General features: G+C 33.7%; 2 protein-coding genes across 5 annotated transcripts in view; one reads left to right on the forward strand and one right to left on the reverse strand.

The window, feature by feature from the left end:
* Positions 1-26,267, forward strand: part of LOC140441268 (uncharacterized) — a 208,824-nt gene that overhangs the window by 48,987 nt on the left and 133,570 nt on the right. The window lies entirely within an intron of this gene.
* The window catches only part of msi (RNA-binding protein musashi), a 579,058-nt gene continuing 553,903 nt past the window's right edge, over positions 1,113-26,267 (reverse strand). For all 3 annotated transcript variants that reach the window (XM_072531878.1, XM_072531877.1, XM_072531879.1), the window contains 3 exons: positions 24,699-24,945; positions 20,092-20,448; positions 1,113-13,951 (listed from right to left, as the gene is read on the reverse strand). In XM_072531878.1, coding sequence (XP_072387979.1) covers positions 13,472-13,951; positions 20,092-20,448; positions 24,699-24,945 — 1,084 coding nt within the window. In that variant the 3' untranslated portion in view covers positions 1,113-13,471. The remainder of the gene's footprint in view (positions 13,952-20,091; positions 20,449-24,698; positions 24,946-26,267) is intronic.

Raw genomic sequence — 26,267 nt, forward strand, 5'->3', positions numbered from 1 at the left:
ATAAAGAGAATCATCTGATTTGGTTTGAGTCCAAATAATGTATTACATGAAATATATTGTCATTTAAGAGAAATGTCGATGACGTTGTGTTTGTGACAGATGTCAATAAAAACAAAAAAAATTATCACTAGTTTGGGAACCTGGAAAAATAAATTTACCTATTCGGGTGTTATAATAACTTATAAAACCCACAGACTATCAAATTATTAGGTAGGTATAGTCCATATTTCTTTTGCGCACTTTCGCCATTTAACACTGAACGGTCGCCATTTTTAAAAGGCGCGACAGTATTGCACACAAATCTAGGAACATCCTGAGTGATACAAGATGATCTATTAGTTTTTATATGATCCCATTTAAAATGATCTTACGTGGCATCAGTCCGCCACTTTCAATGATTATTTCACAAAAATAAAAACTATGGGCCGGTATCATAGTTGGGTTACCCAAAAATTTATAAATTAAGTTTTATAGGTAAGAAAATTGTTGGAAGAATAGAGTTTAGATGTGCACTGTATAAACCTATGTAACTACCGCAATAAATTAAGTTCATCATTTCGCAAGAAAGATTAAGAAGAACACTTTCTACAACCTTCAAAGGCTCGTTACAAATGGCAAAAAGGGGTTCAGTGATTATGCAGAAAAAAGTGGTACCTACTCCATACTAAAGTGATATATCAAGTTGAATTGAGCTATGAGGCTTAAGAGATAATTCATTAGCAAGGAGGAAAATACGTTGCTTATAAAGGACAAAAACAATTAAAGAAAAAATAAGTGAGCTGAATGAGAAAAACTTTAGATCATGAGGTATGATTGAAAGATGTCAGCAGCTGCATATATATATACTTAGTTTGGTATCAATAATTATATTTTTGTATCCTTATGATTTGCACATGCCTTTAGCGGCAAGATCTTAATCCAGAGCCTATTAAAACACTTACCTTTCTAATCTTGCAAAGCTCCTCGACCATTTACAAGTTAAAACCACCGCATCGCCTAAAGGTACTCAATTTTATGTTATTGCAATACGCTCCTGATCTTGCAGAATGTCTGAGTTGTTTAGGGCAAACTCAAGCATAAGTAAAAGGATTGGTCAAGCATAATAGATCTACTTTCATGAAACTACTTTATTCAGAACGACTGTACTACAGTGCATCTGCGACTGTTCGCCGCATACTACACTACACACAGAGATACATACTACATACACTAAGAACTAATGTCTATGAAAAAATTATACGTTACTTACAGCTACAGTAACTTTAAAATACGTACGACAAACAGCTAAAAGTTAATGTTTGTGTAACAATTACAAATACAAAAATTACTAGAACTTTTTGATAGTCCACCAGAGATTAATATCTGTATTGAGAGAGTATGGGCGATCTACCAAAAATTCCTAATAATTCCTTAACGTTAAGGGTAGCCTGCTTCAGTTTTATGAAGATTGTTCGGTCAACAATACTAAAAAGTACTACAGCTTTAACAATTGAGCAAACTAAGCTTTTGAAGGATTATCGAAAATGTCCAAAATCATAAACAAATCATGTTAAATTACAAATTAAGCACAACACCTCAAAAGAAATATCCTCAAAATTATTGCAATTTGAGCAACGCTATCTAGTTGGTACTAATTAATACCATATTAAAAGTATTACTTTTTAGATTATTCACTATATACGAAAACAAGTTACTCTCCATAAAACGGCTATTCCCATTTTGTCGATACGACTTAACACCTAAATGTATTTTCCTGACCATTTGGTTTGTCACAATCATTCAGACCCTCTGAGTAAAATACTACTATTTACAGTTCTTTTTTCAGTAAGGGTTCACTTACTAACAAGTGAAACTAAACCATTTTATTTGTCTTAACAATTATAATTGGATACAAAAATAGAGGGTTGTTCATTCTGTCTCACATTGCTTATTGCTTGTCAACTTGATAATAATTTACAGTTACCTACTCTAGATGCCCTTGAATGGTTAAAGAAAATAAGGAACGCAAACGTTTACAATAATTCACAAAGTCAACTGTTTGTTCGTTTATTTGCTCTTTGGTTATAAAAATTTGTTCACAACGATCACATGTCCCAAAAATTTTGTTGACTGGAATGTACAAAGTTATAAGTGAAATGGTTTATAATATGAATGTTGATATCGACTTCAGGTTTAAGTTATGCAATTTTCAAATTCTAAATCGGTTCCATTTCATTCATGGTACATAGACAACAAATTACATATTTTGATCTTGAATCTCCTAACTTAAGGACACCAACAGCTAAAATCTTTTATAAGACAAGTGTTGATCTGCACACCAAAATTAATATTGGTGATATCCAAGAAAAATCTTGAATAGCGATCTCTGTTAGTATGTAAATAACTAGATTAGAAAATAAACAGAGAGAAAATCCAAGCAGAAGTTATGCAAAGGCATCTAAAGAGCTTTACGGGTAGGTCTACAATAGACCAAAACTTCGTGTTATGTCAAATATTGGAAAAAACTGACAAATTAAATATTGATATTTAAAATTAACTAAAGAAGGTCAAGGCTCAACTAGGGCTGTAGTGCAATAATGATGGTGATGATCAAACGATGCACACAGATACAATAATTAAAGACAACATTTGATATGAAGAAAATTTACTGTAACTTTTACTGTACTAAATAAAAATGTTACGTCAAAAAATATAATTTTCTACCCAATATGGTGATGTCTAATACCAAGTAAATAGTCTGGGAGCCAGCGGGCTGCAGAATGAAATATACTTCCGGAAAAAAATGGATGAAACATATTCAGCAGAACAGGCTTCAGTACTTTCATTACAAAAACAGATAAAGATCTAACAGGAAAACACTGTCCATGTACTAATTTGTTGCAAAATAATACTGTTAAAAATCAGGAGCCATAAGGACTATTAGTTGATATTGAATAAAAAATAGTTAGTGCTGAAATAAAAAAAGCTATAAAAAATAAAGATTGTACAGTACGCGCAAGTAAGGAAGAAATAGCACAGATTATAATTTTCGTACCGTTACAACCCCTACGATGTGGACACCGATCACAACACGAGACTTAAAGAAGATCACTTATCAGTTACCTACTTGGTAACATGCGGAAATACAAAGACGTTTAGTGTTTGTTTTTGCATGGCGTTACTATAACACTACGAGATCATGCATGAGACAATATGGGATGAATTAGAGGTAGAGGGCGTAAGATCAAGAAAGTGACAATGAAGAGATCACATGGATCAGATAGAGCTGCCAATGGACCACATAGTAAAACGTCCAGACCATCTTGTGGACATAGAAAGATAAAAAGATAATGGAAGCAATTCCTAATCAAAGAACACTAATACTGGAAGGTCTAAATAAAGAAAAATGTTACAATAAGAATAAACTAAACCTAATTGAAAATATCAAAACATTATCAATGAAGTTCACGAGATTATTCTTCTCTTATTTCCATTTCTTTGATGGTATTTCGCTACCAGTATCTTTTATCACTCAAAATTATTAAATTTAAAGGAATATCTTATGAGGTAATTTAGAAGCTACATTTGGTACCTGAAATCGATATCAGCATTAGGTGTGTGGGTGAGTTTCAATCAATAATTTCGTTTAAAAAAGCAGTTACTTTCCTTGTTTCCTTTTAATCAATGCAAAGTTGCAAATCGAACGATATAATACTTAAAATTTGGCACTTTAGTGACCATAAATAAAACTACTTGAAATCATGGGTTGTCATATTAAAAGCTACCTAGAAATTATGCACGTCAGTGCATACATTCTAAAAATATGAATACCTTGAATGTCCTTTTCAAAGGTATGAGTTCCCTACTATTGGAACGAAACGCAATCAAAAAGCTGCCGCGAATAAAACTTATTGCTAAAAACGGGTCAGTCAAATATACAAGGTACTCAACATTTTTAACGCTCTGTATGAACTAAAATGTCACGTTGTATTACGTATATACAATTATCTGAAATATTTTAAATAACAGATAATCTATTGAAGTGTTAGATGTTAATAAACTGTCTAAACTGTAAGAAGAAACTATACACCAACTTACCAGAATGTACAAGTAAACTACTTAGAATGAAAAGAAACTATTTAAACTTGTAACCCCAAACAGAAATGGAAGCGTTACATTAGTGCATACAGAGTTTTGTAAACTATTCTACAGAAAATATAACGATTGGCAACTTGGCAAAACCGACGCAATTCTAGCTGCCTAACAACTATCACAAGGTAGTTCTAGAGACTGCGTCTGAATCGGGCTTATAGACTAAAAACTAATTTTTACGTTATAGTATAAAAACATCAGTATGAACCATTCTTTTAAAATGAGCGACACGAAACTAAGAGCGAATCAGTCCAAATAAAATACTGAAACGGGGATGTCTTTTATTTTAAACTCTACAGGAAGGTTCCTTCCCTAGTTTCCTTAAAAATAAGCTAACGCAGAAATTTAGCTAAACTAAGATTTTAAAACAATAACGATAAAATGAGCTACTTAGTATTAAGGCAATTGAAAGGATGGGTGTGCAGTTCAACAAATTTAATTGAATTTATGATGGCATAAGTAAAATCAAAAGTTTTATTTAATACCGTAACCGTATTATCTTTTTGGGATTTTTTGCTTCTTTTAACAAGTATTAAAAATGCTTTCCCATACAAATATTATTGCAATTGAAAAGTCTTACGAACATTTGAAACTACATTTTCTTAAAGTTCGAAGACTAAATCTTTGTTAATATGCAGTAAAGTATGAATAGAAAGAAAACAGGCATTAACAGGCATTGCCCTCAACAATATGCCTTAAAAAATTAGTTCTGCTTCTTCCGGATATTGTTGAGCTTCTTGTGATCGGTCGTAGGCGCATGCGATTGGGTGGGGTCTTATTTGTCAATTTAATTTCTCCGTTTTTCCTGTAGAAAAACTCTTGGTGTTCAAGCATTCGGGTATCTCTGGTCATCATCTCTTGCATTTAAATGTTTTTGGAAGCATTAGAAATTGAAAAACATCCAAAAACATTAAATACAAGAAATGGTGTCCAAATATTCCCAGCTACATGGAAAACAATTCTAAAGAACAACGTAGAAATTCAATTGACGAATATGATTCCACCCAATCGCATGCGCACATGATCGATCACACGAAGCGCAGAAACCAGTTCTCCTCGAACGACATGAAAAAGCAGAACTAATCTGACTTGGCAATAGCAAGTGGGTTCTTGCCGAAACGTAGTCAAAACAATGGTTTTTCTAAAATCCAAAATTATTCAATGCTGAGTTAAACCCGGAAAGCTAAAGAGATCACATTATATATATATATATATATATATATATATATATATATATATATATATATATATATATATATATATATATAAACATATTTACTAAGCATGACGTAGGGGGTTAATACATATGAAATATGACATAATGAGAACAACCAATAATACGGTTCAAAATGTACTTTGAGGTACCTAAATAAGCAATAGAGGATATGCTTATGTCCAAGATTTAGACAAATTAGTTGATGGGTTCTCAATTTGATTGGGTTTGGGGAACCATGTTGGAGTTATATTACTCAGGACTCCCACATGAAGAGCATTAGGCTGATAGTTGTGCCCCTATCGCGAATCAGAGTGCTATAGGGGGTAAAGGGATGGTCTGGAGCATTGGAGCGCGGTGGAGTTACTCCTGTTCTAACTCGAGTTAAGACACCTCGATCCAATGAATTGTTACATCCGAACGTAGTTCTTAGGAGTGAACATGTCTCACAGGCGGGGTTTAAGAAAGTTTCAAATGGCCATAGGATTTTAAAACTTATATAAAAAAAATTTGTTATGATTCTAAGGAACAAATACGCCGATTTCCATCATATTATAGATTTCTCATTAGTTTTTAAAACGTTAGATTGGTTTAACATACATTTTTAACATATACCTGCTCTTTTATTTTTCATTTAGGTATACTATGACTCCATCCTTTTTATGTTTAAATATTGAGTATTGTATTTACCAACAAAACAGGTTTCACTAGATAAAAGTGATGTAGAAGCATATAAAAACATAATATTTATAAAATAAAACTTCCTGAAACCTAAACAACCAAACAAACGAAATATCATAAAATAGTTGCCTTAAATGTGACAGTTGGAGTGTCATGTAGCTCTTAGTTTCGTCTTGTACCAAAGTTGTTTCCAACGATGGCAGACGCATTGGTCCTTGAATCACACGTATTATAATTATTATAATGTTAAAAAGATACTCGATGCACAGCTAATACGGAATGTAGGCAGTTCTGTCTACTTGAAACAAGTGATAAGGGATAGTGTGATGGTTCAAAGAGTAAAGATACTGATGGTGCTTTCAACTCAATAAACACATACAATTTTCTAAGTTAAGTACATTATTATATTTACCCGAAAGCAGGTAACACGGTCGAGCGAACTACTCGCACGCCACAAGTAAACAACGAATTTGGTGCAAATAAAAAAAAAAGAATCAAAATAAAAAAAAGTTCACTTCAATAAACCACAGACACCATTTATAACAATATTGAAGTACTCTGTATTATTTTTAAACATTTAAATTTTAAATTAAAAAAATCTAAAAAGTTAACTTGGTCGCTCCTGTTGTGTACATTTGTGCTCCCCAACTGTAATTTCAATCACCATAGATAAATGCAAGTTGTGTCTGTTACATCATTGAAATTCCTTGTATTTTTTTTTACCCCTAGTTAAGTAAATTGACCTTATTCGTTATATTCTTTATAAATTGTGATTTCGAGTTTTTTACTCTGCGAACAAAAAACACGTGCACATTAGTAGATAAAGGAAATATTTTTGTGACTAACGCGATTTAGCTTAACAGATTAACTAATGAAACAGCAAGGATGCGCTTTTAGAGAACTGGTAATTTCCGATCGCGAAATAATTCTAACTGAATGGTTTATTACACCTGTTGTAGTGGATCTCAACTATATGGGCATTGCTATTGCCAATACTGATCAACAATGCAAAAGATGTGTTAAATAAATACAATATATATGTGTATACCATACAGATTATGGGGAATTACAAAAAATATGTAGGTGGATAAAATTGATCTTTTAAAAACGATTTACCAAATTTTCATTTGTTCCAAAAAATGGACTCTTAGAATGATTTCTCATGCTATTGGTTGGTTTCCAATGCTTGCTTGGATCGAGTATAGAAGATTTGCTTAATTTTTGAACGCATTTCAATGGATAAAACATTACAGAGAAACAAAGTTGTCTTTATTCCACTGACTGCAAGAAAATAACTGATAATGAACTACTGAAAATATATATCATGTCTTTCTAAATTTCTGAAGAGTAAATCCATATTTATGACAAAGTGCAACAATACAGGATTGATTTGTAGTTTAAAAGGCAATCAAATTGTTTTAATAAGTATCATAAATAACTAATAAAATACTTTCCCTTTTATATGATATAAGTACTTCCCTTACTGCTTTGGTAGGTACATGTGCATGTCCTTAAGGAAAAATGGAAATGATCACCAATTTAGAACAAAGAGGATAAAAAAATCATACATTTAATATTCAGGATTTCAGATTTTTAACTCCATAGAGATAGAATTAATGTCATTAAATCCATAGAGATAGGATTAATGTCTTATCGAAAATCTAGTGGAACAAATTATGTTAAGAAAGCTACCATTGGACGATTGTTTTAGGAGGCACACACAGCTGTAAAGTTCCTTTTTAGACTAAGCTGAAATTCATCAGGTAGTTAAAAATCAACCATATTTTCACATCAAAAACAATCATTATTTGTTGTTCAGGCAGATAAATAAAAAAAAAATTGATCAATGTTTAATTCGTCATTAGCCCACAATTTACTAGTCTAGTTGACTGTCGTGTATTAATAACCCTTTACTGAAAGACTGTAAAAGACTTCCTCTACTTTCTTAAATATGATTCAATAAAGTTGAAGAGCTCCTTCAACTTGTTATTCCTGGTTGAATATCTTCAACAAATAAAAAGGCTATAAAAGGATTAGGATAAAAATAACAAACAATAAAATGTCCATGGTTTTAAAATGTTTCATTTGCAAAAATATGGAAATAGAAAAATCTAAAGAAGCAAATTTGGACTACAAGAACTGAGTGGCTACGTCAGATCTAATAAACACAACTTCAATTATTAAAATGTTATTGTTAATATTGGGTTTTCACTGTATTTACCTTAGGGAGTTATGTTATCTCGCTTTTTCGGTAAAATTTATATACTTACACCAATTTTAGTATGAATTGAGTACAATTTTAAATGAGTTGTAAACACCAAAAGGTAAGCAAAGCATAGAATGTCAAAAAATATATCAGCAAAAATTATGACTAGATCTGTGCAATCATTTTTTTTTTAATTGAAAGAGTAGGAACTGGCCGATCTTGAAAAACTCGGCAAGTTATATGGCCTAGCTGCACTAACGATTTTGTTTGCTCTTAATAATAATTATAAGTGATCTATTTACAAAAATGTATGATCTTTATAGCATATGAACAGGTATTTTCTTATTATTCCATTTGCTTTTCTTTATATCAAATAACCTATATTGTATGTTAGATACGACAACATGGTCAAAAATAAAAGATTTGATACATCTCCAAATCCAATCGATCTGAAATTTTGTTTGTGATAATAGTTGTTCTGTTGAATTTATTATGTATAGTATATATATATATATATATATATATATATATATATATATATATGTATAAATTGAGTTGTTTGCATAGTATTTGAGAGTGGACAAGAGAGATATTAAGGTAGTATAAAAATTTAAATATTTGGGTATTGTCATTAGTAATACTTTTGTACCTTTTGTGATTTTATGAGATAAGGGAATCAAATTTACAAACCAAAAAGGGGCAAATAATACAAATGCGTAATGTATACAACGCCATGACCCGACGACCTCAAAATAATTGTGACCAATTGCAGATGCGCAGAACCGAAATAGATGGAAATATCTGGAGAAGGCCTATGTTTAACAATATAGTTGTTTAATGTCTGTTCAAGTCTGATTAATGATGTAAAGAAGAAGTCTTTATAACTATGGAGAAGAATATGCTTCTCAGCAAACTAGTGAATAAAAAGCAATCATTGTAGAACTGTTAAGATGTATACTTATTATGAAAGGTACATAGCTTTACATTAGAAAGAAAAAAGTGTAGTTAAGCAAGGTTACTCCAAGATATTTGGTGGACCACAATATGTTTTCCTACATTTGGGGAAAAATGAAGTATTTTACAAGAGTAAATCTCGTAAATTAACTTAATTTTTCCATAGATTCTGGGGAAATTTTGAGACGAATTCTAAGGTCTGAAGTGGCACAACTCAAGCACGGCTAGACGGATCGTGATGTATGACGTCTCGTTGGAAGGGAGAGAGGGTAACTAGTAGAATGAGCGAAAAGTCAAACATGGCAGACTGCTAAATGAGTCTTAAGCTAATAGTACCTAAACGACTTAAGGTACAGAAAGGTACCAAGTACTGGAGAAATGGAAAAAATCGTTAAACGTCAAAACAGAAATGGGGTGAATTGAGCATGAACAAAGAGCAGTCACCTAACAAAGGCATATGGACATTGAAGAATAAAAGAGGAAAAGAGTCAAGAAATTACAAACACCTGATGTCATAGTTTCTTGTAGACGTTGAAACTCAAGTTATTTATTGTCCTTCAGCTGCAGGCTGGTATTGGTTTAACAATTTTGGAGACTTAAGTGGATGAAATGGTTTTTTGCTGACTCAATAATTTTCTAATGTCAGTAATATGAAGAGAGTTAATACCCAAAAAAGCAGCATTACCAAAAATAAAAAAAATAGAATGTATGGGATCAAAATGGAAAATAGAATAGAATCACAATCATCAAGAATATAAAGAACAAACAATTTTAATAAGAAAGAGAAAGGAAAAGAATGTAAAATAAGCATGATTAAACTGGTATTCAAAAGGAGACAGTAAAAAGGAAGCAATAATATTAAACAGTTTCATCAAAATTACAGCTGATCCCCAGATGTGAAGAAAAATAAAAATCTCAGAAAAAGAGATTGACAAGAGATTTTATGTTTGTAATTCGTAAACTAGTAGAAAAGGCTATTGAATACCGTAGTTCGCCTTCATAGGCTTTCTAGATTTAACAAAAGCTATCGACCAAAGGTAGTAAAGATACTTAAAAAAGAAAAGCAGTACCCCTAAAATGACAAGAATTGCAGAAGAATACCATTCTGACTAACTAAAATAAAAATGATGGAAGACTAACTGAAGAAATACTAATAAAGACAGGAATAACACAAGCGGACGGCGTAAGCTCATTCCTGTTTAATTTGGTAATAGAAAACTAGGTGCGCACAAGAAACAGGGATATATGTAGTGTGATGTGATCAAAAAAATGGACTCCCACAGGGAAGTGTCCTCTCGCCGATGCTATACAACATTTATACCAACGACCAACCCAAAAACCAACAAACAAGACAGTTTATTTACGCGGATGATACAGCTATGGCAGCTCAGGGAAGTACCTTCAATGAAGTCGAAGTAAAACTGACAGATGCCCTAGAAGACTTAGCACTATACTATGACGAAAACCATCTGAAACCTAATCCTACAAAAACCCAGGTGTGTGCTTTCCACCTTAGAAACAATCATGCCCGAAGGATACTGGAGGTGGAATGGCGTGGTCAGATGCTGGAACACAATGAGACGCCAAAATATCTCGGCGTACGTCTGGATAGAACTCTGTTTTATCGATATCACTGTCAAGGTTTCAAGAAAAAAGTAAGCGCCAGAAATAATACCATCCGCAAACTAACAAATACAAAATGGGGAGCACAACCACACATTATCCGTACTTCTGCCTTAGCATTATGTTTTTCTGCCGTCGAGTTTGGAGCACCAGTGCGGGAAATTTTGCTCACGCTAAAAACGTCGATGTTGCGTTAAATGAAACGGTTCGTATATCTGGTTACCTGAAACCGGCACCTATCGAAGAGGTCTACTCTAGAGGAATCGCTTCACCTGCTATGAGAAGACAGGTCACGTCAGAGATAAAACGAAAGATGGAGACGGATTGAAGACACACCTTATATGACCACCAAGTTCAGCCAAGTAGCCTAAGATCTCGGAAAAGCTTTCTGAAAAAATCACGATCCATTCCTGAAGAGCCAAAGACGCGAAGAATACACCTAAGGCAAGCGTCAGCTACGACACATTTTGCCCCCTCAGAGGAAATGCCCGATAGGACACAATTTGCCGTATCCCACATGGAAAGCGCTACAGACTAAGAACTGGCGTTTCACGTTGTGCTAGTAACCTGAACAAATGGGGATACCTGGAGGACGATACCTGCGACTCTAGTGCGGTTCAGAATAGTCACCATGTACTATCATGCACAGAGATGAGAGAGACCTGCACAGAAGAAGACCTATTTTTAGCGAATGACAGGGCCATCTATGTGGCCAACCATTGGAAACACAAAATTGAAAGCTGTTGCTGTTCCGGACACGGAAAGTAAGTAAGTAAGTACGCGAATGTATTCAAGTCATAACCAAATAATCAAAAATTTTAAGAGATGAATGGTCTACAGGAAGAAAGAGGTTTACAAGAAGACTACCAAACAGATGACGAGGCAGCTGCTCAGAATCGCAAACATGATTAAATATGACCCAGTAAATACAGGTCATAGACCTAACTTAAGAAAAAGAAAAAGGAATAGCAGAAAATAGCAGATCTAACGTTTGTTTTAAAAATTACATAAATTTATGTATGTCTTAATTGCCCATATAAAAAGGACACCTAATGTTGGTAAATACCATGTAACTTTAAAACATAAAGTCTAAGTACTGTGAGTAGTATACCTAAGTTACATTTAAGTAGAAAAATCACATATTAGTTAAAATAATAATTCATAAAAAATTTATGAAGAATATTCCGAGATTATGAATAATCAGATTCATCTTTTTATAACAGTCGTGTAGAAACTACACTCCTAATAATACGAAAATTGCATTTAATTGATCATTTCACTACCCTGTAAGTATTTTAAGTACATAAAAGATGGTTTCATTTGTGTAAATAGATCACATCGAGTATAACACTAAAAATTCGAATGGATGAGATCTTTGAATAAAATTATTAATATCATTAAATAGTGAATAAAGTGATGAACTCGATCGAAAAACTAACTCATAAAATAATTACTAATGTATAAGTACCGTCCTATCAGTCAAAAATGGTGAAATACAATAAATTAAGTATGAGGATTGGAAAGTATTGATTGAATGATATACCTAATTAAGTTCTTAAACAGAATATTACAATAAAAACCGTCTGCATATTTGTTAACGTACAGAATAGTGTCTAGACGTTGGATATAAGAAATGTATTGGATTATTCTGTTTATTAGATCGAACAATCCTTTCCAATCCGATCTAAGTACTAAGGTATAATAACTTAAGTACACTCAACACAACCTTTTTTTAAAAATTTTCCATTACAAATAAGTTATAATTATTGCCATATGACAGGAATATCAAGAGTTTTTTCATACGGAAAATAATTAAAACAAAACGGCAATTTATTTTTTCTCAAAAATTTAATACTGATTATTGCGAGTTATTGCCGAGATGCTAGATGAGCAGAAAGACGGCATCAAAACCGACAGTCGAGTACTACAAGAACCATAATTGAAAGCGTTTAATCCGCTTATAACCGAATACGAGTAGTGCTCGACTAGATATTATTTCTAGGAGTATTTTGAAACAGTTGTAAGCGCAATGTGTATGTGATGCTTTTAGAAAAACTGCCCGACAGCATTGTGGCAATGTGATTCTATGTACAGAAAAAAATCACCACTGTAGTATCATCAATAATACCATTGAAAAGTAGGCACGAGACGCCGCCATTGACAATTAAGAAAAGAAAGGGATATTTTACATCTACTAACATTTTATCGTAAATATTCTCCTGCAAAACTATTGGGAACTGATATATTTAGGCAAATGTGAGTTGAAGGGAAAGCATTGGTCATAAAATTAAAATTATATACTTAATTTAAAACCTACCCTACAGTAAGAAAACTACAGAAAAAGTAATAGAATAGAGAAATAAAATAATAAAAGGAAGATTGTCAACTATTTAAATTTGAAACAACATACTGGGATTATTTATGAATATGGCACATGTTATTAAAAGTTCTAGGAAAGGTTGCCTTATCAAGCATACAATGGCAGTACCTTCAGTATGTAGAATAAAATAAGAAGTATAATAAGGCTAGAAGATGCAAAAGGAACTTGATGTATTTGGTAGATGCAGTATCCCTTCCTCTATTGGAAATGTATCGTTTATTTTCTTGGAAGTCCTTTCACAATAACCTAACACAAAAAACCTAAATAACAAATGTGTGAACACTTAGACATACATGCCGACACCATACATGGATCCCCAATCAACTCCCTGAAATGATGACATATCAACATTTGTGAGATTGTAGCCTTGGTAAGGGCTAGCAGCGACTGGGGGCGCCATTGCGGGAGGTGCAGGCGTATGAGCTGCAGGTGCTGGAGCAGGATTCTGTGTAGCTGCTGTGCCTGCACTGACTGCTGCTATCGGGTAAGGTGAATAACGGTAACTGGCCAAATGTGGGTAGGCACCAAACAGTTTTCCGTAAGTCGCTAATGCAAGAGGTTGGGCTTGAGCGGCTGCTGCGGCAGCTTGTACGGCCTGTACATGTGCTTGCGCTTGAGCTGTTGCTAGAGGGTTAACTGTGGCTAACACTCCTGGTGCGGGAGCTATGGCACGCATGCCCAATCCTGTGAGCATTAGTCGTTTACCTAATAGTTGAGCACTAGCTTGAACTGCTTCTTTGGGTTGTGCTTTTTTACATTCCACCTAAAAACGAAAGTATCAGTAAATCATTAGTTAAATTTTTAATGAAATTATATGGCTCCACCGAACGAAGGAACTGATGGTAAATAATAGCTGTAGGCCGATGATAATACAAATAACACAGGCAAACGATGAAAACACTTTTTTACTTAAAACAGCTTAATATTTTTTAGGATGCTAAACCCAAATACAACACTTACTGAACTGTATCACATATCATTTCAGTAATAATAATTGATAACTTCAATAATCCCTGATAATATTTTGGAGTCCTAAAATTAATATTCTCAGAAAAATTCAGCTTGTTTTATTCTTGTAAATAACTTGGATCTCCTTTTTTGTGTAATAAAATAGTGAGTGCACTATGCTATCTTGTGGGTGATTCACTTAGTGCAGACAGAAGTTGAACAATTTCTTTATGTTCTCTAAAAGTCTGTCTCCTCCAATCTTTACGGCCTCTATAACGATATGTCATATTGAATTTACAGATGTATTTTAAACGAGAGAGTGTTAGCTTGCAAACATTAGTACATAAATTTACACAGAATTACATGCTAGCTTACTATAATGAATTACATAATCACTTATAAAGGTATTATGTTAGCTTGTAAACTCTGAAATCGGTCGCACCCTTCTTACTACAGATAAAAAGTTATTATGGATTGTGAGTACTTATCTCTACTTTTGCTAATATTTAGCAGTATGGACTTTTATCAGCAACGTTTTCATGATTTGTATAAATTTAAGAAAAGGTGTTTGTCCCTGGTTCATTGATTATGATAAAGTATTCGATAAAGTAAAACAAGAACTAATGATAAAATATCATCAAACAGTTTGGATTGGATGCTAAGGATATAAGAATTATCGCCAATTTGTATTGAAATTAGAAAGCAACAGTACATCTTCAAAAACCACTAAAATGGTAGATTACTCAATAAAAAGGGGAAGAAGGCAAGGACGTATACTTTTACCGATATTGTTATACGTAAAGTGCATTTACAGAGACCTAAGCCGCGCAGTGAAGCTTTGGATTTGCAAATAAATATCAAGACGGAAACCATTAATATATGTAGAAATAATTACCCAGATACAAAGATATATGTAGATGAAGAGGAAGCCAATTAATTTAAATACTTGAGTTGTCTGCTAAACGATAGTTGAAACCCAGAGACTCAAGAAACAGCAGAGCAGAATAATATTTTCTTGAAAATGTAAATAGTAAGAACACTGCATACTCAGAGCACATATAAGGAAATCGATATACTTTTAAATTAGTTATTCGCTTACTAAGAATAGCGTATACATGTCTCACAAATGGATACCTTATGGCTTCAAAAAACCGTCCAGTATAAATAACTACTGCAATACTTGACTTTCCATCAAACACGTGATAATGGACTGCTGTGAGTTTGATTCTTCTAGAAGCAAGCACCACTGAAAAGTGTGTTTTAAGTGTGTGAAATTCTTAGTGGTTTAAACGGTTCTGAGAGTGTTCTAAAATTTCTGAAAGAAATTTTTTATTTCAGATAATGTAAAGAGTAAGTTTTAGTGTTCAGCTTCACCACTAATAATTGTTCATACCAAATGTTTGTATGTACAATATGTATATTGCTGTAAACTATACTCGTGTCAATGATCATAGCTGTCGAGATACGTTAATTACAAAAAATTCCAGGTGTACTGCAATACAGCATAATACCAAAAATTGAGCTTGAACTGACGAGACAAAACACGAATTTTGTGCATGTTGTTTATTTCTCATCATTCTGCCTCAAAAGTCCGCTTCTGAACATATGCCTCTTCCTCGTGTTTCCAACCCCGTCTATATTGAGTCCCTCTCATCCCGTTTTTATTCTGCCTTCACATTTGTCCAATTGTATCAATAACATATTTGTCCATCGCCCACCTCCATTTTAGTCTGGCTATCCTTTTAATAACGTCAGTCATCTGGGTTCTTCTGATCTCTTCGTTTTTTTTTCTGTCTCGCGAGTTATCCTTAACGCTCCATTCTTCTCTGAGTGACTCTCAGTTTGGCAGATGACGCTTTTGTTAAGATAAGTCTTTCTGCTATGTATGTGAAACCTGGGAGAACGCATTGATCTTCATGCATGTGAGCAGCTCACTTATAAAAGTTTCTCTTAGCTTTCCATATATTGTCCAGTTCATGGATCTCATTACCCTGAGAAATCATAATTTCACGTCCTGGGTATTTACATTTATCTATAAGTTCTATTTCTTGCCCACCAATACTGATCTGGGTACCATTTGGATATCACCTAGATGGTTGGGTACCATCAGGTACTAACCAGATGTTCTTCTTTTTCCTCTTTATAAACAATTCTGCTTGTTCATTGACGGATTAATGCCTTAATGGAAGTTTGTTACTCCATCTTTTGGGCGGTCATATGATACTTCGTCTGCCGATTGGTTATTTATATCTTGCTATTTTGAAGACACGGGTCTCTCCCATTCTGCTTATGTGGTCAGTCCATTCTTTTTTCTATTTAGTGTCCATTCGTTAAACACTGTACGTTACATTTTCTTCTAATATCTTCACTTCTCTTTCGATCTCTCAGCGTATTTGGTGTGATTCTTCTCAGTACTCTCTCATTCTGATCTCTGATCTCTGTCGTTTCCAGTAGCCTTTGTGTTGTGGCTGTATCGGGTCTTGTTTCTGAGGCATATGGCATTATTGGTCTTACACTAGCTCTATAAATTCTTGACTTCATCTCATTGTTAATGTGTCTGTTTCGCCATATAGTGTTATTAAGGAATTCTGCCAGTCGATTTGCTTTTTGTACTTGATCTCAGACTTCTTTTTCCAGGTCTCTATAGCTTGACAATGTAATTCAAATTTATTTTATTTCCATTACTTGTCCAATACTGATGCCATCAATTTCTTTTTTTCATCTGATTTGGTCTTTGCTGATTACTATTGTTTTAGTTTTCTGGGATGAGATTGTCATATTAAACTCTTTTGCTCTTATGTTAAATCTGTGGACCAATCTATGCAGACTATCTTCAGGGATATCAATATTGCGTCGTCTGCGTAACAGAGTATTTTTACTTCTTTGTTTCCCATTCTTTATCCTATATTTTTTTGTTAACGCTTTTGATGATTTCATCTATGAGAAAATTGAAGATCATACGGTTCAGTGAGTCCCCTTGTTTTATTCCGCTGGCTATTTATACAGTGTGGCGCACCGAAAACGAAACAGAGGCATTTACTGGCAGATGATTCCTTTTTTGAAAAAACGCTCGGACCCGTCGATTTTGTTTTCGAGGGGGACACAAAATTGGCATAAAATCACTTTAACATTTGCAGCCCCTTAAGCGGGGGTGGCATCATCCCTAAAATCTTAAATGAAAAGGGGGGTCGAATGATCCATTATTTGAAAGGTCTTTCAACTCCCTTTATAATGATGTAAAATTCATGTATTCAATTCAGTAGTTTTGGAGATTTATTGATTTAAAGTTTAAAGTAGACTTTAATAGGTACATCAAATTAGTTTGTACTTCTTTCAGAAGAAATTTGAGTAAAAGCATTTTCTTGATAAGTAAATGCTTTTATTTACTACGCCCATGGTTTATTAATAATAAAAATAGCAGTTGAAGTGTCCTTTGTGACAAAAAAAGTTGTTTCTTGAAGAAAGATAAGTAGAGAATGCCACGTACTTATTTTAAATAGGAAATAGTACATTAGTTTGCGATTGATTTGACCAATCTTTGTTGTTAAAATATCATTTATTGCTTTATACATAAATTAACCATGGTATATTCCACGGCAGAAAGGGTTGAAATTATTGAAATATTTTTCGGAAATAATCAGTGCGCTAATAGAACAGCACAAATTTTTAATGAGCGACATGAGAACAATAATGTGCACCGAAAATATGTTCTAGAACTTGTAGCTAAATTTCGGGAAACTGGATCAGTCGCCAATAAAAAACGTAATATTGAAAATCCTATAAGGAACGAAGCAACAGAAGTGGGGGTTTTAGGGCAAGTTATTGTAGATCCTACATTAAGTATCCGCGAATTGCAAACTTCGTGTGGTTTTAGTCGACGTACTATCCAACGGATTCTAAAGGCCCATAATTTTCATCCGTATAAAATTCACCTTGTACAAGAACTTAATGAAGACGATTTTGATAAGCGATTAGAATTTTGTGAAGTTATGAGTGAACGAATTACAAACGATGAACAATTTTTATTTAACATTTGCTTTTCCGACGAATGTTCCTTTTTTTTAAATGGCGAAGTAAATCGTCATAATTGTCGATATTGGTCGGACTCTAATCCCAGAATTTACCATGAGGTACACACACAGCAGCCACAAAAATTAAATGTTTGGGCTGGCATTTTTGGCGATCATTTGGTTGGTCCTTTTTTCTTATCTGGAAATTTGACTGGTGAAATGTATTTGGAATTACTGCAAAATGCCATAGATCCTGCGCTAACAGATATAATTGAAAATCAGAATGATGGTCGATACGTTGAGAATATGTTGATGTTCCAACAGTATGGTGCCCCACCACATTACGCATTAAGAGTTCGGCATTATTTAGATCAGACCTTTCCAGGTCAATGGATTGGTAGAAGAGGTGCCCTTGAATGGCCCCCAAGATCGCCAGATTTATCACCTTTGGATTTCTTTTTGTGGGGTTACTTAAAAAGCAAAATCTATGCTACTCAGCCAACATCCTTAGAAGATTTACGACAAAGAATTGTGAATGAGTGCCATCAAATTACTCCTCAAATATTGCAAAATGTCCGGCAACGTTTTCAGCAAAATCTTTATTATTGCATGGAAAGTAATGGTGGTCATTTTCAACATTTACTCGGCTAACAGGTCAGTTCATTCTTTATTTTTTAACAACTTTGCTACTATGTATTGATCTCCTCTTACGATGATGTATTTAAACTTTAAATCAATAAATCTCCAAAACTACTGAATTGAAGTACATGAATTTTACATCATTGTAAAGGGAGTTAAAAGACCTTTTAAATGATGGATCATTCGACCCCCCTTTCCATTTAAGATTTTAGGGATGGTGCCACCCCCGCTTAGGGGGCTGCAAATGTTAATGTGATTTTATGCCAATTTTGTTTCCCCCTCGATAACAAAATCGACGGGTCCAAGCGTTTTTTTTAAAAAGGAATCATCTGCCAGTAAATGCATCTGTTTCGTTTTCGGTGCGCCACCCTGTATAGGTTCTGTAAGTAGTGCATCTCTTCTGACTTCCATTTTGTTGTTTTGGTAGATGTTTTCAATAGATTTTATGATATTTAGGGGAACTTCCCTATTATACAGAAGACGGATTACTGTTGTTCATCTGCTAAACTTATCCTCTGATTTATTAGTTCTTCTAAAATATTAGTTAAAAGTTTTAGGGTAGTACTTAACAAGTTTATACCTCTGTAGTTTTCTGGCTGTTTTAATATCCTTTTTTAAAAAGTAAAATTATTTTTATCGTTCTTCATTTTTCCGGTATTTTATTGTATTTTATAATTATATTAATTAATGTTGTTAATTGTTGTGCCATTGCTGCTCCCCAATATTTCAGTAATTCGTTTGGTATCCCGTCTTTACCTGCTGCTTCCCTGTTCTTCAGCTTTTCAAGTATTTTACGAACTCCCTGTATATTTACATTAAGTTCCTTCATTTGTGGTAATTTCTGATGTTTCCGATTGTAGCGTTGTTTGTTCTTACTCTGCATAGATCTTTTTTCGGTAGTCAATAAACGTATCCTTTTTTATGTGTTTGTTTCTATTAGTTTCTTTACCTCCATTCTTTGACCTCTTATAAAGCGCCATATTTCCTTTTGCATACCATAAAAATTATGTTCCATTTCTTTCGAAAAGTTCCTAGTGATCATTTTTTATTTCTCTTACAAGTGTTTCGTTGTAAAAAAACCAGATGTTGTTTATTAAAAAAACTGAATCTGAAAAAATAAAGACTTTCAAACATTACGAAAATTATTGGAATAGCGTAAGGATCGAGATAAAGATAAAATAAATTACTGACGATAAAAATTAGCAAACAATTTTGTTAATATTTGATACCAAAAAAAGAAAATATGAAAATAGTATAAAACTATATCTACTACAAGAATACTACTCTAAGAATAAAGTATACATACCTTTTTGTTTTTAATAGTGTGAAAATGTATTTCGCAAACTCTATCAACCACATCTTCACTCTCGAAGGTTACAAATCCAAATCCTCTGTGTCTTTTGGTCTGCTGATCCATTAACATTACAGTCTCCTCTACTTTTCCAAATTGACTGAAATAGGCTTTAACCTCGTCAGCTGATGTATCCTGACTGACGCCTCCTACGAATATCTTTTTAGTCTTGTTTGGTTGCTTTGGTCTGTTTTTCGGTGTTGCGTGTTTCGGGTCAATCTTTTTTCCGTCCAATGTATGTATTGGAACCTTAAGTACTTTGTCTACACTTGATGGTTCTGAGAATGTGATGAAACCGAAACCTCGACTTCTCTGTAAAATAAAATACATTAAAAACAAGATAAATACATTATATATATATATATATATATATATATATATATATATATATATCTATATATATATATATAATATATATATATATAATATATATATAATATATATATATATATATATAATATATATATATATATATATATATATATATATATATATATATATATATATATATATATGTTCGGATAAGTTTCCGCGGTCAGATGAATGAAAATTACTGAGTTCTCGGGAAGAACCGCGTTGAGAATTTAAAACTCGACGTTTCGGCACCCATTTTGGAGCCATTATCAAGAGGGATACGGTTCGGTTCGTGTTCGGGGTCTCAATCTGCCTACTCCCCTCACTCGAGACGTACCAGTATCGTATTCTATATTGCAAGAACTGTCTCTCGGCACTGAGGTCTCAATCTGCCTACTCCCCAGTGTCGAGTGACAACCGGTCTTACCCTGTGTGGCTGCTTTTATACTCGCTGTATGCGCGGGAACGGTATGTGCTGACGTGGTCTGAACTGACGTGGCCTGAGCGGTGTGGGCGGGAGGTCGCTGAAGAAGGGGTCGCCATGTTGCCGGCAATCGTTTCGCGTCATCGCGCGTGTTCAAGCTGTGAGGCCGTTTTTCGATTTCGATAGCTTCACGAATGATTCTCGCTTTTAATGAGCGGATGGGAGCGATGGTTTTTGCTTTTTCAAAATCTATTTTGTGGCCTGTCTGAATATGATGTTGGACTAGGGCTGAAGTGGTATCGGAATGTTTGACTGATAGAGAATGTTCGTAAATACGGTTATGGATTCGTCGGTTTGTCTGTCCTACGTATGTACGTGGGCAACTGGAACAAGCTATCTCGTAGACACCATGGTCTTCATTGGGGATTTGGTCTTTTACGGATCTAACGAGATTGGACAGTTTGGAGTGAGTGGTGAAGATGGTTTTTATATTAAGAGGGATAAGAGTTCTACTGATCTTGTCAGTGACACCTTTAATAAAAGGTAGAAAGATTTTGGGTTGATCCGGCGGCAAGGTTTCTTTTTTGGATGGAATGGGGTTTAGAAGTTTTTGAATGCTTCTATCGAAATCGAAAAACGGCCTCACAGCTTGAACACGCGCGATGACGCGAAACGATTGCCGGCAACATGGCGACCCCTTCTTCAGCGACCTCCCGCCCACACCGCTCAGGCCACGTCAGTTCAGACCACGTCAGCACATACCGTTCCCGCGCATACAGCGAGTATAAAAGCAGCCACACAGGGTAAGACCGGTTGTCACTCGACACTGGGGAGTAGGCAGATTGAGACCTCAGTGCCGAGAGACAGTTCTTGCAATATAGAATACGATACTGGTACGTCTCGAGTGAGGGGAGTAGGCAGATTGAGACCCCGAACACGAACCGAACCGTATCCCTCTTGATAATGGCTCCAAAATGGGTGCCGAAACGTCGAGTTTTAAATTCTCAACGCGGTTCTTCCCGAGAACTCAGTAATTTTCATATATATATATATATATATATATATATATATATATATATATATATATATATATATATATATGTATATGTATATGTATATATAAGTATATAGGTATATTAAAAGATGTATTATAAAAATAGCTAATGCATGTAAACGAAAAAAGGAATCTACAGATTGATGACAATGTAACAATCAAAGGAAAGGATAAATTCAAATACTTGGGGTTTATAATCACAAAAAAGGCAACAACAGAGGAAGAAATTACACAAAGATTAGGACAAACAAGAACAGCAATCCGACAACTTAACTCAGTATGGTGGGATAGACACCTAAATTTGAAAACAAAAACACAGATTTATAAAACATTAGTGCGAAGTATTATGACATATGGGGCTGAAAATTGGATCATAAACAAGAAAAACAGCAGTAAGATAGTAGCATCAGAGATGGAATGCCTGCGAAGATGCTGCAGAATAACAAGAATGGATAGGAGAAGTAATGACGAAATAAAGCAAAGAGCATCAATAGAAACAGACATACATATATAGAACAAAAAAGACTAAAGTGGTATGGACATGTAAGAAGAACTAGCGACAGCAGATGGATAAAGAGAATAACCGAATGGAGCCCCATAGGAAGGAGGAAAAGAGGACGACCCGAAAATCCTGGAGGAACGAAGTAGACGACGCCATGAGTAAGAGAGGCCTAAACGATGGAGAGTGGGACAACAGAGAGAGAGATGGAAACGGTTAAGCGAGGGAAGGCAGTAAATACTGTAGAATCCCTGAATATATATATATATATATATATATATATATATATATATATATATATACATTCAGAAACAATTTACATTTCACCATTACTGTAGGTGCTATTATTTTTTCTAAAAATTTTATTAAAAATCTTTTATAAGAGGTATATAATTTAAAAGATCCAATCGGGCTATATCACAAAACGTTTTCGGAATATATGTTCCATCATCAGTGTACCTAAAAAGTATATAACCACTTAATTAAAAAGAACGTGAAATTTAAATTTTGACCAAGGTTAATACAAAATGTGGTTAATAGTACTTACTAGGTGGGTATACATGTATTGAGCCACTAAATATGTGGGTAAAAACCCGTTAAAATTTGTTTTATAAATTTGGTTTACATTATGTTGTGATAAAATCCAAGATGTTAAAGTTACCAGTGGATTTGGTAACATGGCGCCGTATGACTCCACGTGAAGTTGCTGGTCCTGAGACGATGTGTCTACGAGGACCGAAATAAAGCAACTGATTGAAAATGACAATCTTGACAAGTTAGGATGGAAGTCTGAACAGAGCAGTCAATGTAACTTTATGTGTTTGGTCCAATTAAGACAAAAGCCAACGTTATTTAAAAATTGAAAAAGTTAAAATTAAAATAATGTAACAGTAGCAACCATCAATGTTGTTGTTTGAAGTTGTTAGTTTGTCCTGAATTTATTGTTAAGAACATGGTGGAATTTGTTTTGTTAATTAATGTATGTGGTGAGAAAAGTGTAAGGGTATTGTTAGGCAACCAACTATACATACGTCTTCAATTAGTATGAATTAGAGATTCTAATATAAGGCCCCTTATGTTTTTTCAATATTTGGTACCTGGAAAACGGAAAATAGACATATGTGGGTAGTTGGATTCTAGAAAATTTATTGTTGATGGGTGAAATAGAAATTGATATATTTTATATATGGAGGTAGTGTTGAGTGAATAAAATAAAAGCTTATGTAGTCTAATGTTCATATAATAATTAACTTATAACGTAAGTATAGAAGGCCCTGTATGTTAAAAGCAACATTTGGTACCTGGAAAATGTAAAACTTTTAAGTTAAAAGTTCATGAATGTAAACAACTGATTTGGTGTTCATGGAGGAAGTTGGTTTGTTGTTTTGTGTATATTCGCAAACATATGAGATGAACATAATTTATGGTTGGGGTGTGGTTTTGTAATATGATGGTCATATTGTACTCAACTTATAACTTAAGAGGAAAAGGCCCTATCTGTTATAAAGCAACACTAGGTACATGAGAAGTATAAAAGGATAAGTTGTAAGTTGATGAGCTTAATATTTAACGTATTGGGTAATTAATAGACTATTGGTATATCTTAACAAGAACTGTAAAATGAAAAGGTTGTGGGTGGCTCTGTTACATTTAAGTAAAAAAGAAAGTTATGATTTTTTTTTAAATTATGAGAAGAGAAAAAACTACAGAAGGCTGAGGTCTCCAGAGATCCGAAACTAAACCCTGAGGGAGATGTGTGGATAAGTAAAATGGGAACTGAATGTTTAGGAGGGGGGATGACAAATAAATTTATTTATTTGTCAATAAGTCAATTGTCAAGTCAATAAAATATCAGAAGTCTGCAAACTAATTTTTTATGGTACTGAATACAGTTCTTTACGTAGAATCTGAAATCTTATATATGATATTATATCTGAAATCTGAATAAAAGTCACTTATTTTTGCATAAGAAATCCAAATCTCCATTAAAAATTGGGAATCCAATTAAATATTTCAAAGTTTCCTTCTACCTCACCCACAAGGAGTTGATATGGGCTGTCCAGTTTTGTGTCATTCGATAGATTTTTGAAAAATATTGAAAACTTATTCTTCAGTTTTTCGATCCAATGTAAATTTCGCGAAATATTCGACCGTCCCGTTTCTTTTGGACACCCTATACGTAAATAATAGACAATAAAATACCCTCAAATTGTCTCATAAACAATTTTTACCTGTGTAACTGGATCCTTCATTATTAAGACATCTGTTACATTGCCGAACATGCCGAAATATTCCTTCAATTTCTCGCTGGAAGTCTGCCAACTTAAGCCGCCCACAAACAGTTTTCCAGGAGCTGGATCATTCGATGCGTTTGGTGTACTTCTACCAGAGGAGCCTGAGTGGCTGCCGTTGATGGGCACCAAAGCGCTGTGAAGTTCATGAGGATCCATCATGCCGTTGCCTTCACCCATGCCAGCGCTGAAATTAAAAAATGTCTCTTAGATATGATGTAACTTTATAATTACCAAAATTTAAATCTTGATACATAATGTGTAAGTTTAAAGCTACAAATTACAGCTCTTCTCTTTGGTATGAACCACTCTCTAAGTTGGCTATAGGCATAACATTTTTAATCACAGTCTTGTCTTGTCTTTTTAATTTATATCTTTAAAAGTAAAAGACAAGACTGAATCATTATTTTCAAATTTAATAATTTAATCAATGGTGTCCAATTGGCCTTTTTATTACTATTTATACAACTTAAGAAGATTATCTCAATCCCAAATTGTAATGAGATAATCTACTTTGATTTGTAATGCCTTTACTGAATTTATGTTTTAGGTTTATTTACAAGAACAAATATAACTGTATTCCAAATAAAAAAAGCCGTATTTTGCTCCACTAAAAACATGAGATCTTCAAACACACATGAACTATTTATAGCACATACAAATACAGTTTAAAATGATTATGTAGACCAATCGTATGGTTTGTCTAAATAACCCTTCATTGGAGCAGTCGTATGGTCTAAATAACCACTTATCGACCTAAATAATAGTCCAAAGTGGTTTGGCACTTATATCGAGCAAAACTTCTTGCTGAAGTAATATTAACGTTACACTTTGTTGAAAATCATTCTAAATATTTCCTCCATTTTTATTTTTTAAACTACAGTGTCCTAATATATTGTAATATACTGCAGCAATTTCTGAGGATTTCCGTAGGATTTCCTATGTCCGTATAGAATTTTCTCACAAACAACTTATTTTTTAAGATATATGTAGGTAGGTTCGTGATGGATTAATATATTATTTGTATTGAATGTCATTAGAAATATTATTATTAAATTTAAATTTCCTAAATGGTAAAAACTTATACAACTCTTGGGACAACTATAAATGAACTATGAGATCGTTCAAAATAATTTAAATAGATTTGACAGAGATGGAAACCTCAAAAAAAAACATGAGGAAGATCTTAAAACCATGCACATCGGGCAGTGGCGAAAGAAAGTATCTGAATGGAAGAACGTTGTTAAGCAGACCAAGACCCACAAAGGGTTGTAGCGATATTAGAAGAAGAAGAAGAAGACAGACTCTAAGACTCAAAACTAAAAACTACACAGATTTTTAAAATCGATGATTGTTTTTCTCATTTGAGATAACGTATGTGTGATCAGGAAATTGTTTTATTCACTTTTCTATAGGTGGTTGAATCATGGACGTTGCGCCGTGGAAAGCTGTTGATAAAAACCTAAGCTATACAAATATCTCAACCAGATGTTACAAATTAAGTTCTAG

The sequence above is a fragment of the Diabrotica undecimpunctata genome, chromosome 5 (genome assembly GCF_040954645.1).
Source record: "Diabrotica undecimpunctata isolate CICGRU chromosome 5, icDiaUnde3, whole genome shotgun sequence".
Classification (NCBI taxonomy): domain Eukaryota; kingdom Metazoa; phylum Arthropoda; class Insecta; order Coleoptera; family Chrysomelidae; genus Diabrotica; species Diabrotica undecimpunctata.